Genomic DNA, 20,076 nt, shown 5'->3' with positions numbered 1-20,076 from the left:
TGTCCGCACGAGCAAGAGTTGAGAACGGAATTGCATTCGCGCTCTCGGCATGCAACGAACTACCAAACTACAAACCTACCTGTAAGTCCTCTCCCAATACAAGTACCGGTGCAGCATCTTCGTAGGCAATGTGTTTCTCCTGTGTGTGCGTGTGTGTGCGTGGATGCATATGAATTAGTGTGCATTTGACATTTACGCATTTATGTATTTCAAAACAGAATTCTGAAACTATTTTCATGTGTACAATTTGTGGCGTTGAGAACCTAATCAGTCAGTTGTGCTCAGAGACTCGACATGAAAAGGATGCGCATCATCCACAACTTTCGAATTACACAAATTTGACAATTAAAAGAAAAAATCAAATTATCGCTATGATGTCGGAAAAAATAAAGTTCAACAAAAATTATTAACAATCGAAAGTAATATAATATTAATATTATGGTGAATAGTTAAATACGGTGTGTTATAAAACAAATTTTTGGCGAAAATCCGACGTTATGTTATGATTAAAAACAAATAAGAATTTAGTTCGACGTATGTACATTTATTAAATTCCTGCTCATGCGTATTTTTCTGATTCGGAGTCCGAATAGAGCCTCAAATTGGCGCGTGTACGAATGACCATTGAGTTAACCAAAAAAAGGGCAACGTCGATAACCACAAAGGTCTTTTTTCACATTTCATTGCAAATAATAAAAAATTATTTGAAATTTTATTTTTTTGATACATTGAATAAATAAGGCAGTGCCTAATTTAGTGCGGTTATTTGCATATTCACAAAATTGGATGAGGAACACTGGCCTTCTGCGGTTTTGAGGCGAAACTATATCGGCTGAAACTATATATTTTGGGGCCAATACAAAGCCAGCCTTCAAAGAATTAAGGTAAATATGAACGATTTCTGTTTAGTTAGCATATGTATGAATGTACATATATATATGTATGTGTGTGTTATGTATGAGTAGTACTTGGTTATTGCCTTTGATCGCATTATATGGTATGTGCAAATTTTTATTGCATTTTTAGCATAAACACTTGCATTAGACTTACATGCATACATATACATATGCATATGCATGTAGATGCGACCGCTGCTATGTTTTTAAGAGGTTGTTTGTACGTGGCAAATCGGTTATCGGTGCGAAGGAAGTGTGTTCGAATCCTTCTCTGTGCAGACAATATTCAAATGTCAAAACATATTTACACTCGGCAGCCGGTGGGAAGCTTTCAAGTGTATTGCCTGCCGAAAGGCGATTGGTTTATGTCCCTATATGGGATGAAACCCAGGATATATAATATTATCTGTATGTCGCACACCAATACGCTCGGCTACGACGGCTGCTTATGTGAAAAGCTTTTTAAAGGAATCATCACCAATGCTCTAAGCAATTTATAATTTTTATTATTTTTGTTATTATTATAATATTATTATTTGTGTTATTATTTTTGCCATAATTATCACTAATTATCGATGTACGAGACCGATCTTGCATTTTATTTTTCCGAATACGCTCGCGATGGATTTTAAAGCAATACTTTTTAATCATTCTTTGGAATAAATTTTATTTCGCTTGCATTTTGAGTATGTCAAATTCATATACAAAGAGAAAGTTTGCCGTACTGGAGTTTGAAAGATGCTCATATTGGAATAATCACACACGGGTGTTGTTTACAAATTTCCGTAAGAATCACTCACAATTACATATACCTACATACATGAATTTATATTTGACTAAATATCCAATTGCATATCACACACTCGCACACACTTAGTACATACTCGTGCATGACCTGAGGTGTTTAGAGAAACACCGTGGCGGAGATTAAAAATATCAGTACGCTCACTATCACAATGAGCGTAATCGTTATCATGATGGCCACTAGAACAGTGATTGTAATGATTGTTATCATAACGTCCTTTGGTGCTGTTTTTGTTTTTTTTTTCCTTTTAGTTTTTTATGTGAAAATCGAGTAGTAGCTGTCAGTTTCCTTTCATTTCCTTTGGTTTTACTTCATAATTTTCAATTAGTTGTCCTCTAAGATTTCTCACACATTATTGTTTATATTTACATACATATACTCATGTGTAATTTTTATTGAACTATGTAAATGCCAGCGCATGTATTTAATTTTCTATTTTGCTTACTTCTTTATTCTGTGTCAATTGAATTTTCGTCATATTTTGAATTGAATTGAAAGTGTTTTTTTTTATATTTTTTTTTTGAGCTTTTTGACACGTGTCAAACAGAATGTGATCTATCCGTTACCAGAATGTTAACCCTTCGTTGGGTATCCGTGTCTTACCAGACTGGCTTTTTCACTTTTAATATATGTACATATGTATATTTGAATTCATTTTAACAAATTTCTATTGTAGCTAACGATTGAACTTTCAGGTAGCTTCCTAAAATTTAATTTCCTATCGAATTATGCATATATGTAGGTATGTAACTTTTTAAAAAGGATCCTCGAACAGGACGAAAAAAAGGCTAGACCCGGGTACCCAACCGAAGGTTTTAAAAAAGGTGTTCAACGGAGGGTTAAGCCCAAAAGTTCTGCTAGACGTTAGTACCAAAATTTAATATCATCCAAGATTTTGCATAGAAATTTGAATGTTTATTAATAGAATGTTTTCTATTGACTTAAGTAGAAAGTAAATAAGAAAATAAAAATCTTATATCTCGCAGTTGATAGAAGCTGTACGTTTTAGGCGACCAGGTGATTATAAAAAGCAGTCAACTGATTTTAATGTTGCATTAAAAAATGTCATAGCTTCGATAAGGGTCGATTTTATAGTACAAGGTGGCGCAAAATTAATCATCCTATCGGAAGATTTATAATTTTTAACTTGCATGTTGATGTTTGTATGTACGTATGAGCGTATGTGCGTATATTTGTAATATTTATTAGTTTAAAAACATGCATACATTAAAAACGTGTGAGTTATACATGGTGGCACAAAATTAATCATCCTATCGAAAGATTTATAATTTTTAACTTGCATGTTTATGTATGTATGCGCGTATATTTGCAATAATTATTAGTTTGAATGTATACATATGCACATACATATGTATGTGAATTATACGAGTTGCCGCAAAATTAATCAGCCTGTCGGAAGTCTTCTAAAATTTGTAAATGGCGTCGTGCGCCAATCATATTTGACACTTATGGACTAAACAGCTGCCGTATACAAACAGGCGAGCAATGGAGTACGTACAGGTCAAAATAAAAATTCCCGTCAGTCGAAATCATTCATTTTTATTTAGTAACAAGTTTTTCAAAAATAAAGTTGGATTATTAATTTTGCGCCACCTTGTATGGTGTAGAGTTTACACGCTCCAACCGCTGTATCAACTCATTATACAATGACAATGAGTTGGACGGCTGTTTAGTATACACGTTGCAACATTATATACATGTGTACAACGCGTTATCCAACTTTATTATTCACATTCTCACTTCGCAAAAAGCAGGAGTTAAGTGAAATTTGTTCAATAAAAATAATTGATAAAATTTAATTTTATTTATTATTTGTTATTTTATTAAAAAAAATTATTTTCTTTTTTGTATAAATTTTTTTTATTATTTTTGTTATTATATTTTTGTTATTTATCTTGTTTATATTGATTATTTTATATTATATTTTTTTATTATTTCGGTTTTTATATTTCTTTTTACTTATTTTAACTTAAAGTTTTTTTTATTTATTTTTTCTGTGTAAATAACTAAAAAGAAAAATTTAAAAACAGTTGGTTGTACACGTTCCAAATTCTAGTAGAACCGCTAACTCCACCCATCAAAAATTCTTCTTCTCCTTAATTAGCGCGATAACCGCTTACGCGATTTTGGCCGAGTTTAAGAATGCGCGTCAGTCGTTTCATTCTCGTGCTAACCGGCGCCAGTTGGACACACCAAGTGAAGTCAAACTCGTTTCCATTAGATCTTTCCGACGTAGAGGAGGCCTTCCTCTTCCTTTGCTACCGCCAGCTGGTACAGCATAGAATGCTTTCAGAGCCGGAGCGTTTGTATCCATTCCCTATGTCTATGTCGTCGTAAAGCTCATACAGTTCATCGTTCCGTCGTCTGCGATATTCACCGTTGCCAACGTGCAAAGGTCTAAAAATCTTGCGCAGAATCTTTATCTCAAACACTCCAAGCGTCGTTTCATTAAAAATTAAAACATTTTAATTTTCACGCAGCCGTTGGACCGTTGGATATCGGTTGTACATGACACATCCGTTTATTCAACATGACCATCGCTGATACAACAGTTGCAGCGTGTAAACTTTGAATAATACTATTTAGATAAAAAAAAATCGTAGCACAGCAAAAATTGCAGCAAATAGTACGAAATTTATTTTCAGCCTATGTAGTATAAAAAAGTAAAATCACAATCATGCAGTCAAAAAGGTTATCGTGCATTAATTTCGTCCTTGTTATCCAATAATATGGTTTAAGAATCTATGCCTTCATCTTCAGACAAACTAAAATCTCTTACGAAAGTCTTCTTTGTTTCTAAAAAGTTTATATTATAAATTTTAGATATTTTACACTTCACAACTGTGCTTTGATTGCAAAGTTAAGAAAGCTAAAGCGCCGATTTTCGTTAATTGAAATTTTTAATAAAAATAAAACAACACCAGAATACAAAATTTTCATTTCGAAAAGGATATTGAAACACATTTTCTAAATCAAGTAAAATCCATTATGAAAGTCTGGCCGCTTAATACAAAACAAAAAACCCGGAATGCAAAATCTTAATTTCGAAATGGATTGTAAAGCCGATTTTTACTCGATTTGTATGTATGTATTGTGACAATTCAGATACACGCTGCTTCGTCCTTCATGTTCAATACTGCTTTTTTTATAAATATACGGTGTGTTCGCATTATGATTTGAACCTAATATCTACAGTTGGTGTTACATCCAATAACAGCACCGTTAAACAAATGATATAATTTAATTACTAAATTCGTCCAAGAATCGTACGATTTTGTGTTACTCATTTTCAAAATTATTTCAATAATGCAATTTTCATTTTTATAAAAAAATCTAAAGGTACCTTCTTTAATTTTAATGACTATAACTCCTTCAGCTGCAAGCGCACGTATTCACTGAAAAATGGTCATACTCGTACTAATATTGAAAAATGCAATGGATGTTGAAAAAATGTATACATACATATGTGCTTATATGTATGTATGTATGTGCTTTCTATTGTTACTTGTGATTATCAGTAAAATAGTATTTTGAAGTTTTTTCCACATTTTTTCACTTTCAGAATTACTTAATTGCTCTTATTCTATTTATTATTCTTAGAATAAGACTTTGAACAGGTATGCGGCTTTAAAAATAAAGGAAATAGAACGACTTTTGCCTGGAAATATTTTTGCGTGAATGAGTTCAAATGTAGTTTGCTTTGTAACGGCACGCCGACAGACTAAAAACAAAATAAGCTGAAGGCATATGCGATCGCTAGCTAACATTCATCAATTACATAAAAATATAATATAATAAATGCCGTTAGTTTTGTAAACATTTGCAACTTATAACTCCTTCGGCTTTTAAGGAAATTAATGAATTACATAAGAATATACTTTTTTCTCAATGGGCTCATCCTGATATCGTTGAATTGTCAGGCTCGGTAGATATCTTCATATGATCGTACTACATTGATAAGGTGGCGCAAAATTAATTCAATTCTGTGCTTGAAAATTTTTTTATTAAATGCATAATTCATTTAATTTTGTGCTTAACAATTTTTTTTATTAAATACAAAAAATTGATTTTGAGTGATGGAAGTACTTACTTTGAGCTTGAAGGGCCCCATTGCTTGTATGCTTATCTGCTGCAGTTGGCTAGTTCGCAAGTGTCAAATATGTCATTCGCAAAAATTAAAAATTTTCCAGGGGAATCATCTTAATTTTGCCTTTCATTTTTGATTTGATGCGTGGTGAGGATTTTCTTTAATATTCCGACCAGAGCTCTTCGTAGTTCTTCTAGATTCGTCTCTCAAAGTCGCTTTATGCTCGAAATACTCCTATAATTAGAGCCTTAATTGAGTTTAACAAAATCTCTAAATTTGTTGAAATAGATTTTTAATTTTCTAATCGCCTATTGAAATTTTTGAATATTTTTTTAAATTAGTTTAATTGTACTTGCTTTTTTTAATGCTAATATATATACATATGTATATAATTAGCGCGTACACCCTTTTTTTGTTTGCCGAGTTCCTCCTCCTATTTGTGGCGTGCGTCTTGATGTTGTTCCACAAATGGCCGACTACGAACGGCAGATATTTTTATGAGGAGCTTTTTCATGGCAGAAATAAACTCGAAGGGTTGCCATTGCCTGTCGAGGGGCGACCGCTATTAGAAAAAACTTTTTGTTCATTTTGGTTTTTCACCGAGATTCGAACCTACGTTCTCTCTGTGAATTCCGAATGGTAGCCACGCACCAACCCATTCGACTACAGCGGCCGCCGCTTAAAATATTTCTACTTAGCCTGTAAGAATGTATTATATTCGTAAAAATAGTAATCTAAATTTAAATGCTATATTTTCCTGTGACCTTTTCATTACTACGAGTATTATTTCCCATATTTAATATATTCGTATTAATACTTGCGCTTTGTTGCTTAAAATTCCGAACTCAATAATACAAGGTGGCACAAAATTACTTAGCCTATCGCAAGATTTATAATTTTTGCGAATGACGAATTTTTGCAGTGACGCTCGTAAAGCTCAAAATAAAGATTTCCATCACTCAAAATAATTTTTTTTATTTAACAAAAAAGTTATGTAAGAACGAAAATTGGATGATTAGTTTTGCGCCACCTTGCACTTTCATGCAATTTCAGCACACGCGAAGTAAATTTTAAAATACATACATAGGTACACATATAGTTAGGTTAGGGTGATTTTCTATGTCTTGAATAATTCCAGAGTAGCCAAAGTCCTCTAATAAAATATGAAAGAGTACAAGAAAGTATATAAATAATTTATATTAAACTTATTTATTTTATTAATTTTGTTTTTCCTTATTCACTCCTCTCGGGAGCATAGGGCTTCGACATTGAAAGTTCCGCGCGCCGCCGAGATGTATGAACGCAATGATAAATTCTTGCTTCGGCTGACGGTCTTCCCACCGCTATACTCGTAAACGCAGCTGACCATCATTATTATATTTTCATATGTGTCCAAAATTATGTAAAAAAATTTCAATCGGCATAAAGTAGTTTTACTTTTTAATTTTTTTTACAAGTTCGCCTGTTCAGCTGACGTATTTTCCCCCCCTATACGGCGCAGCTGACTATTTTTTTTTATTCTACTAAATGTCAACAATACACAAAAAAAATTTCCGCCGATATTAAATGAGTTGTTAAAATTTTTTATTCGACACGTTTCGCAGCATCCCACGCACGTACCCACCGCTACTGGACCAGCTGACGGTTGGTTTCGTCATCCATTGAATGGGGTCTGCCTTCAGTATTAAAATCAGTCGGCATGAAATGATTAGGTTAAAATGACCCCTGGCTCCCGGATTAATACGCATCATACTTATGTTTGTATGTACTATATGTGCCTTTTTTACAAGTTCACCTGTTCAGCTGACGTGTTTTCCCCCCTCTACGGCGCAGTTACCTTTTTTTTTATTCTACTAAATGTCAACAATACATGAAAAAAATTTCAGCCGGTATAAAATGAGTTGGTAGAAATTTTTTTTCGACACGTTTCGTACCCTCCCACAATCACCCACCGCGGGTGCGCCAGCTGACGTTCACTTTCGTTATTTATGAAAGCTCAATCACAACTATAGTCAAGAATTTAACGGTATAAAAACGCAGTCCGAAATCGATCCCTGGCTCCCGGACTACTATGTATAGCAAGTTTTGCAGGTATTTGCAAGTTTTGCAAATATTTTTTGTATGTGTTTTGATGTTGTCATTTGCGAGTGTTTTTTGCAAGCCACAGAGAATCCCCCTATTATATCACATAGTATTATTTTATATTACGACTATATTATACTAAATTGATTTTTGTTAATTTTAATTTTGTTCGAAACGGACTTTGACTTTTAGCAGCAGTCGATAAACAATACACAATTGCTTATTTTTATGCATCATATTTTATTCTTGAAAATTCGCTATCCACTTCCTTTCTGCTTCCCCCATCCTTCGCTTTGCTATTGTAAACAAGTAAGAAAATTTTATTTTTTTAATCTTTTCTAAAAGCCACCCAACACATGCATATGCATTTGTGTGTGTGTGTGCCTAAATGCATACCTACACATGCAGATGCACTTTGCGCGTTCACTACAAAACCCCTAATATTGGGAGAAACGGGTACAAGAGACCGGAGGAAAGCTTCATGCCTCGATGAATACATTTTCAACAATTTATTTCAGTATATTTTTTGCGCTGCATTTCACTGTTGCGCATTTGCTAAAAACCGAACCGAAAATCAACGTTTCCCCCACTTACTATCGCCCATGTGCTCATCGGCGCAGTATCTACATACATACATATTCCTCTACCACATCCATTATTCGCTGCCGCAGTAGATCCTGCATTCACCGGCTCTCTACCCGGGCGTTAGAAATTTCTTTTTTTTTTCTAAATCTTATTAATACACTGTTCGCCAAAACAAGCACAAAATCCAAATGCATTTGAAATCGACAAATTCATAAGCCACCACACTGCCGCTCCGCCCTTCCAACGCTTCCCAACATCTTAATCCGTTCCGTATTTGTCTTCCTTTTTATCATTTTTGGTTTCTCTTAAAAATAAATGATGATGCCGTCGTTGCCGTCGATTTGTATAAACAACAATTTGCTTTTTCCAAATTTTTCACAAAACCAAGAGCAACAAAAAAATTAAATATTTTTTAAAATATTACATGGCATTTTCCTGCGCATGCGATGAAATTATGCTGTGGGTAGGGAGGAGAGATCTGCATACATATGCATCTAACGCCCCTTCTGCTGTTTTTGTTCGTTTCAACGTCGACCGAATGAATGCTGGCTATCATTATCGCCATCAGCTGTGGAGCTGTTGCTCTTAAACAATTTAACGTGCAAAAAATACATCCATAAAAATTTTCCATTTCCCATTTTCTGTGCGTCGCAACAGTTCCTTTCGAATTTTTCCGTCTGCCTCGTCTAAAATGTGTAAAAATTAGCGGCACATGTTTTGATTCTACTCACATTTGGCTTGCACATATGTACGTATATATCTAAGCATGTATATATATGTAAATATGTATATACATCTATATATATATAGCCGGCCAGCAGAGTGCATCAGCGGCAAGTGCAAATATTAATTTTACACTTGGCCTTTAAAAATGCGAATGCGATGAACGCGAATTTTTGTGTATTGCATCGCAACAAAGGATGAGCAGTGGGGTGTTGGGAGAGCGCGCTGCCAAGCATACATGTGCATGTGTATGTACATATGTGTGGAAATGTGGAACATGCATCTATTGTTTGATCTTTTTTGAACGCATAAATAAATGTTATTTAATGTTAGCCGTATTCTTTTGTACACGAGCTGCCAAAGAACCATATAAATAAGCAGAAAGCAAAACAACAGAAAAAACAGTACTAATGAAAACTTGATAATTATCGTACAAATATTTAATCAAAGCAAATTGCTTAAAGCTGAAATACAATTTTATTAACTTTAATTTATAACATAAAAAAATAACAATAATAATAATTGCATCGTCCTAAATATCTCATGCATGGAGCGTTGAACTCCCGCTACTTACTTCATACGCCACAATCAGGGTACGCATTTCTCCAAACATAAAGCTGCTCTTTCTGAATCCTGAAAAGGGAATTATTATTTATTTTGGAGCTACATATGTATAATCAGCAATATTAGGCACTTAAGGACTCAGAAAGTCCTAGGGAATCCGCGCCATTCAATTTTCAAACTGTAACTGTGCTTACCGGTCATTGAACGACCGGCGCACACGCGGCAAAACTAGGTTAACGATTTAACCCCCATTGCAGAAGCTGTAGAGACCCTTCAAAGAAGGAGACTGTTGCGCATTTTCTTTGTAAATGTCCGGGCTTGGGCTAGACGTTTAAGGTCACTGGGTGCTGCTTTCTTCGACAGCCTGGGTCAGTGCGCCAACCTAAATCCCATCAATCTTCCCATTACATCGACAGCTCTGGCTGGCTGTAAATACCTGCCCGTTGGAAGTCTCATAATGATACCAAAACCGCGCTTTAGTGCTACTTGGGGAGTGCCTGAGTGGTACTTCAACCATTTCCCCTACCTAGGCGCCTTCGATTCGCCACTTCTCTGCTCGCTATCTCGAGGCTCGTTTAACTTGACGAAAAATTTACATGCGAAAGCAACAACAAAGTTATCCAGCAAGTTTCGCCACTACAGTTATACCTCATAAAACTGGTATAATTTACTATTTTCACAAACAAATGATATTTTTTTTTTTTTTTTTGGAGTTCAAATTCAGCTTTCCCAGCTAAATAAACCGTAGAAACCCTTCGGACGAAGGGATTCAGTGTCCATTATTTTCAGTTATTTATTTGTTCTTCTAAAAGTAAGTTGTATTCCTTTTGCTCCATTTATATTTTCGTGCATTTTATTTAGTTTGGAAGAAATATCTTAACGTTTGAATGGAAATTTTCCAAATTCCTAGATCAATCTCAGTAGCACCAAATTGAGATTTGCACCACAAGGAGTATAGCTTTATGCGAGTTGGATTCCACTGTGTTGTAAGTCGGTTGCTTTACTTGTAAGTCGGCATCTAAACTCATGCACAAAAGAATACGACTACCAACTCACAACACATACTGTCATAGTTGTAAACAACCGGAGAAAAAGGAAACAATCTTCCATTTCCTCTGTGAATGTCCTGCTCTATGGAAGAACAGAATGTTAACCCTGGGCAAACCGCTGTTCGAGAGTCTCGAGCAACTGTCTGGCTAAGACGTCAACAACCTAATAAGGTTCCTAAACCGCATAGACTGGATATAATATTGCTGTAAATAACTGTTAAACAATTTGGTAAAGAGGATGTGGCAACAAAATAGTGCGGAAGCGCTAGTTGGATTCTGGATGAATCACAACTCTAACCAACCAACCAACCATCCACCTCAAATACATGTTTTATGGGGGTTTCCTGTATTCGTTTTTTTAAACTGTTTTTTAAAAACTAATTGACTTTTTTTTGCTATTTTTGTAGAGTTTTTCAATAAATTTTTGCAATAAGTAATAAAGTTTAGTCAAAAAATTGCGACCAAGGATTTTTAACTTCCCAGTCCACTTTGGACTTTTAATTTGCACAGAAATTTTTGATATCTTAAAACAAAATTTAAAAACGTAACGAATTCAGATGAACTTCCCCAAAATTAATGGTATTTGACGTGTGCGACGTGAAGGCGTTTCCTAAACCGTTTGAATCCCCTCGCGAAAAGCCTGAAAGGAATCAGTAGCTTCCTACTAAATTTGCGAACATTTAGTTGGGGGCGTAACTATTGTCCTTAAAAAGTATGACATTTTTGTTGTAAGTACGTGCGTATATATGTGCATTAGGACGGGACAGTTTATTCTTAAATAATGTAACCGGCTTTTTTCGTCGCATAGCATAGCACTGAAATGGATTTCAAGCATTACTATTTTTTATTTCAGTTATTAATGCCCTATAATTTTTTTTATTGTAAAGTTTTTATTTTTTTTTTTGAAGAAAATCTATGCCAAGTTTACCCAATTTGACTACTTTTAAATATCGATTTTCTCTATTTAAAAAAAATATATATTTATTAAAATTACTTTTTTTCAAATTATGTATTAAAAAGACACTTAAAATAATACTACAATACTAGAAGAGGCCTCTTCGATTCGCCAAGCCAAAGCTGAAGTAACTGGTATAAATAAACAGAAGTTAGTAGCACTGGAAAAGAGCTGTCAAAACGCACATTTCTTTGCAAACACGTAAGTCTCGATGTACACAGGTAAACATTTGGAAGGGAAACATTTTGTTCGTGAGTGAAGGACGTACGGGGAAGAGAGAGGAGTTTTTGTTTCCTGTAATAGTGAAACGATTTGGGCTTAAACGTCAAAAGCAACGAATGTTGCCGAAAACAATTTTGTCCGTGTGATCGCGAACGAAACATCAAAAGAGAGTTTCCAATGTTTCCCTTCCAGATGTCTCTGTGTGCAAATCGGCACTAACGAGTGTTAGTAAGACCGCGTTTATACAGGGCAATTTTCGTTACTTCAACTCGTTTCTTGTAACGCTCCTGCTCGGTCAACACTCTTTGTGTTCTCGTTCTTCTCAATGTTGTTGTTGGCTGTAGACTAAAAACTAACAATAGCAAAAGTGTGTGAACACGACGGCAACACCAAAAGAGAATTCGCAATGTTGAAATCACAAAACTCTCTCTCCCTGTATGAACGAGGTCTAATAAAACTCCATTGAAAGAGAGTTGGAAGCATCGAAAATAATGAGTCATACCAGTTTTATGCGGCATAATTGTACTCGCTAGCTGCGAATCCTACTCGATAACTTTGTTGTTTTGCCTGCACATGCAAATTTTTCATCAAGCGAACATAGCCGAGAGATAACAAGCAGAGAAGTGGCAAATCGAAGGCGCCTTATAAAAAAAAGTGAGCCATAAAATGTTCCAAAAATAATTCTATTCACTATAAGTAACTATATTTTTCACTAAAATACTACACTGGGTGCGAGAAAAAACTTTTTCCATACACTTTTCTCAGCCATAGTCAAGTAAAAAAAATGCCTACTCCAAATTTTGAAGTAGTCCTTAATACCCTCACAGACTTAGAGACGAAAGGCCTAACTTTGAATTAATTTATTTCTATGCCAGTCAAAAAAAGTTATTTAGCTGCTTGCAATGGTATATAAAATGTTAATAATGGGTGTCTCCCCTAAAGGAGAGGAGGGATCGTTTTGGTGGCCACACCACACGACGCAGTAGATGACGTCGCTGTAAGTGCGAGGGCATTTTGAGCCCTACCTCACCCACAAAAAAAAGAACATGGTATATAAAATGTTAATATATCTGAAGGATTATGGGAGCAAGAAAGTACATTTTTTTACATTTTGAATATCGTTTAAATGACTGTTTTGTTAACCAGTGTATTATAAAATTCTATGCAATTAAAGTACTTTCAACGTGGCTTAAATCGTTAAAATCCATTAGGACACGGCGAAGGCAATTTACCCTTTCATTTAATCATAAAAAATCCACCATACCTTTTCTAAGGAAATGTAGAAAAAGATAGGGTAATAAATTTTAAACTACACTTAACCCAAAATGTACCACAAAAATATTTGTCACAAAAGTCAACTATACACCAAAAATCAAAATTGTATTTAAAAGCCATAAATTAATGCTGATTTTCCCGTAAGCTCACACATGAACTTTGAAATTGCCGTTTCAAGTATGATGTTTTGTCCTCTCGGTCTCAGAATCCACATGTTTTTTTTTTTTTTTTTTTGTTGAACAGTGTAATTATGTAACTAGATTATTCCTTATACAGTTAAAAGTATCATTAAATTGCTTGTTTTGTCTTCTATATTTTAATGCCTGACATTTCGCGAACCGTAGGCTACTGCATTGGAAAATCAAAAACAAATGAGCCACAGACCTCAACTGCCGCATTGGCACCACAGCTGAATTAGTGTGAAAACCTGCAGGTAGTAACTGATGCTTTGTTCTCTAGCGGAAGGTTTTTAAACAAAATAAATATCTAAAATTAATTTTTCATACCGAAAATACGCATATACACATACATATGTACATACATACATACATTTTCTTCCAAAACAAGTATAACAATGTGAGAAAGGAAAAAAATGATTGTGGATTTATGTCTAAGATTAAAAAGAACGAGGCTCTAAATCCATTTTGGAGTTACGTTGCCAAGGACGCTTTTTGTTTGTTCGAAAAAATTAAGAGGTTCTATACCCATTTTAGAGTTATGCTGCTGAGAACTCTTTTTGTTTCTTCGAAAAAATAACGAGGCTCTAAATCCATTTTAGAGTTATGCTGCCAGCGCTTATTTTTGGTCAGAATTCCCAGTAGAATACTTCAGTCACCGAAACAAAGTGGAGACCAAATTTTGCACATCCTAATGCGCATACCAACGCGTATTATGCCTGTGTAAAATTGACTTCTGAAATTCGTCAAACTATTGCTTTGTTTAAAATTTGAGGTCAACTAACAGAATGGATGGGCATTGAAACAAAAAGAAGAAAAAAAACAAAGTTAACGTCTTTAACTCAAAATTTTGTAATTCTATGGGCACACCTAAATATGTATTGTACTATTTTGTACGCTACGCACACTTTAGGGTGCCTGAACTATATAGATTTGCAGCCATTGAAGCAAATAAATAGCCCTTACACAAAAGGATCAAAAGTTAATTATAGTTGCCGTGCATTGCAAATATTCGCTGAACCGCTAGACTAAGTAAATCGTACAAATCCTATATTTGTATTCCTGTTTTTTTTGGAATTTTCTAAGGTCACTCACAAGTTCTTCAGCTGGCTTAGACAGATTAAACGCTTGAATGGTTTAATAAAACGCGCATATAACAAAAACTACTGCAGATTTACCTGCACTACTAAATGGAATCGGCTTGCGAATCTGCGGTCCTTTTGAGAGCGCGACAGAACACGCGAGCACGAGTTCATATTGTGCATTGGCACCTACCTGGCACGCCAATGTTAATGGCGGTTCGCTAGTGGATCGTTCGCACCAGTTGAACTTCAAATAATTTGCATATAAGCGCCGGAGTGCGAATGCAATGCTTAGTATAAATGAGTTGTTACTTAAGTGTAGATCGTTACCGAAAAAGCAAGCAAAACGTGCTATAAACTGTGCAGTATCGGAAAACGCGTACAATTTTTGTTTTCTAATTATCCATTGTTATTTTCAAAAAGAAACTCCATTTTTTAATCGTCAAAGTCAGAAGCCAATCGTCGTTCAGAACAAATAAAAAACCAGCCTCGTGGGAACGGCCAATGGTTATATGAAATAAAACTGTTTTTTATTGTTACATAAAAAAGTACGTAAATACATACAAGCCACCATTCAACCCCCTGGAAAATAATGTACATAGCCATTGGCATAATATTCGTATATCAAGCATAACTAAAGCGCTTATATGCTTAGCTACTTTGTGTTTATGTATGTATACACATGCATGCACACATACATATGTATGTGCACATACATACATACAAGCGCATATTGTAGTGCAAACGGCTACAAACAAAAGTGGAATATATTAGGACCATCGAGTACACCCCATTGCAGCTAACGACAAAAAATCCTCCCCTTACGTTGCGTGCGCGTGCTAAAAATGGCAGTAAATTCCGATTTTCATTGCTTTTTTTTCCTCCTTTTTCCCACTTTTTGTGCGAATTTATATATGAAACATACGAATGGGTGCAAAACTTGGATTATAACGACGACGACAACGTCATTAACAGACAGCACACACACACACACACTAGCAGAGCAACGGGGGAAGTGACTTACATAAAAATGTGAGGTATAGTGGCGTTATTCCACCCCCTAGCCCTGTTCAAAAGAGAACAAAAAGATTTAAATTGCTTTCTACTTGCACGCTGTGTTTAAGGGTGGCAAAACTGAAAAAAGGGAACAAAAAAAATGGAAATAGAAATAAAAATAAAAATAATAATGAAAATGAAAAATCAGCGCACGCGCAATGCGCGTGTCAAAAACTGAATTGTAAATTTTCTGCCACTTTGTGCGCTTTTGCTTATCATAATTGCACCAAATTCTCTGCAGACTGCCAATTAAACTTTATTTTTTACATTATATTATTATATTTTTCATTCTATTGCAGGCTGAATATAGAAATTAAAAAGCAAACTGCACTCACGCTTTGTTAGCTTTGATATTGTGGCGACAATATGGAAAACTGGGACCATGCAACCATGCAAGCTGCATCTGGCAACTACGAACAACACAGCCCTTGGTACAACAATATGTTTTCCGCCACAAATATCAAGAGCGAGCCTGGAACTACCGCTGCCTCGCCGGAGCAGCAGAAGCCAATGGCGTCATCATCTAATGTGGATATATTGGCACACTTCGAAAATTTTGTAAAACAACAGCACCAACAACAACAGCACCAACAACAACAGCGCCCGCAAACTCCACGTCAGACATCGTTGATGGACACGCTCACAGCAATGACACCATCGCCCAGCAACACGGGCAGCATGCAACAGTTGTTGCAGCAACAACAATACCAGCAGCAGTTTCAACAAGCCCAGCAAGCCGCTGCACAGCATCAGATCGCATCTTCGCATTTACCGCTCGGTTTTGATCCACTTACACCGCCAGGCTTACCAAATGCCATTCTACCATCCATATCCCAATTTTATCACCATCAGTCGCACAACAATATGCCGAACGGCCAACAAACACCCAGCCCCAAACCACCTCAAACGCACATAGATTCTAATGAGAAACTGCGCACGGCTTTGACGCCACGCCTTACTCCGCCAATGGATATCACGCCACCGAAATCGCCCAAATCTAGGCCCTTAATGTCCACCAAAAAGATGGAAGTGCACGAGAAAGAACACGATTTTCAGTCTAGCAGTGAAGAAATGAAGAGTGTAAATGAGTCAGAGGACGACGAGTCGATTCGGTTACCCATTTACAATTCGCATGGCAAAATGAAAAACTACAAGTGCAAGTCGTGCAACATGGTTGCGATAACAAAAGTAAGCTTCTGGAAACATGTACGCACACATATGAAGCCGGAGAAGATTCTACAATGCTCCAAATGCCCGTTTGTGACTGAACTGAAGCACCACCTCGAATACCACATACGCAAACACAAAAACATCAAGCCATTTCAGTGCGACGAATGTTCATACACTTGCGTCAACAAGTCGATGTTGAATTCGCACCGCAAGTCTCACTCTTCCGTATACCCGTACCGTTGCGCGGACTGTGATTATGCTACCAAGTACTGTCATTCATTCAAATTGCATCTACGCAAGTATGGCCACAATCCGGGTGTGGTGTTAGATGAAGAAGGAATTCCGAATCCGTCAGTGGTGATTGACGTATATGGCACACGGCGCGGACCTAAAGCAAAGCCTTCTGCAACTAACAAACGTAGCAATAGCAAAAACAATGAACGCGGAAATGCAAAGACGGCAAACACCCAGAAAAAGGCCAAAGACTTTAAATTGTCCACATCCCAGCTTTCGGCAGCGCTGCAATCTTTCACGTTGCCGTCTCAACACCATCAGATGCCTATCTCACCAGCTCAGAGCCCATGCTCAATAGCGTCTGACCTGCCCACGCAGTCCATTGATTTGTCTCAACAACTAACCCAGCAGCTGCCCAAGGGGTCTGAACAAACACAATCAACTTTTCAACAGAGATTGGCACTGAAACAAAGCTTAAGGGTCGAAAATTCCAAAGCCTCAACCGCCAGCACTACTATTGCAGAAACGAAAGCGTCCATTTCGAATCTTCTACCGCCACTAGCTACGATTTTCCAGCAGAATGCCGGTATGGCGTTGTTACCTTATTGGAATTTGCACGTGCTGGCCGCGCAACAGCAAGCCGCCGTTTTAGCCCAAATGCCAGCCAGTGCGCGCGAGAAAGCACTACGACAACTGCAGAATCCTCAATTAAACAAAGATGGTTATGATTCGTCACACGAAGAATGTGATGAAGACGGCGGGAATGAGCTTGAACGGAGATCATCAGGCTCGGCGATGGACCTCTCACAAGGTTTACCTGTAAAAGAGGAGGTCGAGCATCCTAAAACGCCCGCAATACAGGCTAATTCAAAAGTTCAAAATGAAACCAACGCCACGCCAATCATTACCGCCAACGGCGCGTCAAGACGAAAGGGTCGTGTACTCAAACTTGAGGCCATACTGCAAGTGAAGTCTGCTTTGCAAGCAACAGAAGAACAGGAACACCAAGCTGTGAGTCTGGTAAAGAGCGATGGCGAACAAGTATCCGCTGCTCCATCGCCGATTCCCTCCATTGCTGCCAATTCGTCTGACCAAGTTGAAGAAAACTCTGCTGAATGTGATGAATTGATCAATAATATGACGCCTACTGCGAAAGATACCAACACTAACTCTGCAGCATCGTCATCCGGCAATAGTTCAAATAGTTGCAGTACTTCTTCAGCTGCGACATTAAATGGACCTGCTGCATTGGGCTCTATGTATGAATGCAAATATTGTGATATTTACTTCAAAGATGCTGTGCTCTATACAATCCACATGGGCTATCACAGCTGCGACGACGTCTTCAAGTGTAACATGTGCGGCGAGAAGTGTGACAGCGCTGTCGGCCTTTTCGTTCACATGGCGCGAAATGCGCATTCATAAGTGGAGTTCTGCACTTAAGCATTTGGGTGCATGCGATCCGCGTTGCTGGAAAATTGCAGCATAGATTCAAAATTGTAAATAATATGCGAGTATTAGTCGTAGTTCTAAGTTATTAAGGTGTAAGCAATAAATTATTATGGCGCATTTTCGATATAAGAAGTTAGTTTCAAATACAAATGAATTCATGGATCTTAAGTAAAAAATTGTGTAAATGCGTTTAAAAAATACAAACGCAAAATAATATTTTCGAAAAAAAAAATAAGAAAATTGTATTGTAATATGTGCTTAAGTGTTAATATGATTATATTATATAATTTTATACAGATATATTTAAGTAAAAGTTCACGTTTACGGCGCGCTGCCAAGTCGAATTGCCAAGTTCTTGCGAAAGAAATTAGTCTCTCAAACCAAATATTTTTATTTTCTACGGACTATTTTATGAGTTTATTTAAATGTATTTTAGATACAGGATTTGTTTTAAATGTGTGTGTAACAAGTAAAAAAATTGTAATGAAGATATTTTTAGTTGCATTCTCGTTATTAATTTTATTCAAATATTATATGTATTTTACTTGCTAAGCAAATCGCCAAAGTGGTGTAGAAAAATTAATTTGTAAACCAAACTTTTCGTAATAAAGATCAGAAATGTACAAAGCAGCATATTTTTCCAATTTCATCCTTCATAGTGGTGGTATGATTGTAGACTACGCCGTTCACTTTCGTGTGGTTATCACCTCGATCGAAAAGTTCCCGGAAAACCGCCAGTCAACTGCCTTTGAGCTCTGCTCGTTTGTTAGGCAGCTACATCTGTGTGCCTTGCCGTATTTGAAAAAATATTCTGCGGAAGATTTTAGGACCTTTGCACGTTGGCAACGGGGAGTATCGTAGGCGATGAAAAAATGAGCTGTATGAGCTTTACGACGCCATAGAAATAGCGCAGTGAATAAAGATCCGGCGGCTTCGTTGTCTGGATCATGTCGTCCGAATGGATACAAACGCTACGGCTCTGAAAGCATTCGATGCGGTACCAGCTGGCGGTAGCAGAGGAAGAGGAAGGCTCCTCTACGTATGTAGGAAAGATCAGGTGGAGAAGGACTTGGCTTCACTTGGTGTGTCCAATTGGCGCCGGTTAGCACGAGAAAGAAACGACTGACGCGCATTCTTAAACTCGGCCAAAATCGCGTGAGCGGTTATCGCCCCAATTAAGAAGAAGAAGAAGTGCTACATCTGTGATTAACATTCCTACCAAAATTGTATTGCCATTGCTTGACATTGGTAAAAGTTACGCCATCTTGAGTCAAACTACACTAAGCGCGAGTTTTCGATTCTTTACAATTTTAAAAATGGATTAGAATTTGCAACAACGAGTTTGTATTAAATTTTTCATTAGAAATGTATTCAATGATGCGAAAACCTTAGAAATGTTGCGAAACTGTTTCGGTAAAGATACTCTAAAGAAAACACCCGACAACCATTTACGAGTGACATGAACGCTTCAGAAGAGATAGTGAGTCCATTGAGGATGCCGAACGTAGTGGCAGGCTATAGCAAACTTCCAAGCATATTTCTGTCATGAAAAGCTCCCCATAAAACAAAAAACCATCTGCCATTCGGAGGTGGCATAAACTCTCTCCATTTGAGGAAAAACATTAAAGCGCACAACTCAAAT

The 20,076-nt window shown here is 36.6% G+C and overlaps 1 protein-coding gene across 3 annotated transcripts; it reads left to right on the top strand.

Moving 5' to 3' along the window:
• The first annotated feature begins 264 nt into the window (after positions 1-264).
• LOC129251928 (protein hunchback) lies at positions 265-19,039 on the top strand. 3 transcript variants are annotated; one of them, XM_054890889.1, is made up of 3 exons: positions 265-665; positions 746-884; positions 15,878-19,039. In XM_054890889.1, the coding sequence occupies exon 3, from the start codon at positions 15,945-15,947 to the stop codon at positions 18,405-18,407; it is 2,463 nt and encodes an 820-aa protein (XP_054746864.1). In that variant the 5' UTR covers positions 265-665; positions 746-884; positions 15,878-15,944; the 3' UTR covers positions 18,408-19,039. The 3 variants fall into 3 exon arrangements, with proteins under 3 accessions (XP_054746864.1, XP_054746863.1, XP_054746855.1); XM_054890888.1 differs by having other exon boundaries at positions 742-884; XM_054890880.1 differs by having other exon boundaries at positions 265-884.
• The last annotated feature ends 1,037 nt before the right edge of the window (positions 19,040-20,076 follow it).

Source organism: Anastrepha obliqua, chromosome 1 (assembly GCF_027943255.1).
Source record: "Anastrepha obliqua isolate idAnaObli1 chromosome 1, idAnaObli1_1.0, whole genome shotgun sequence".
Taxonomy (NCBI): Eukaryota; Metazoa; Arthropoda; class Insecta; order Diptera; family Tephritidae; genus Anastrepha; species Anastrepha obliqua.
Note: the sequence above shows the minus strand (reverse complement) of the source record. Positions and strands in the feature narration are given on the sequence as shown.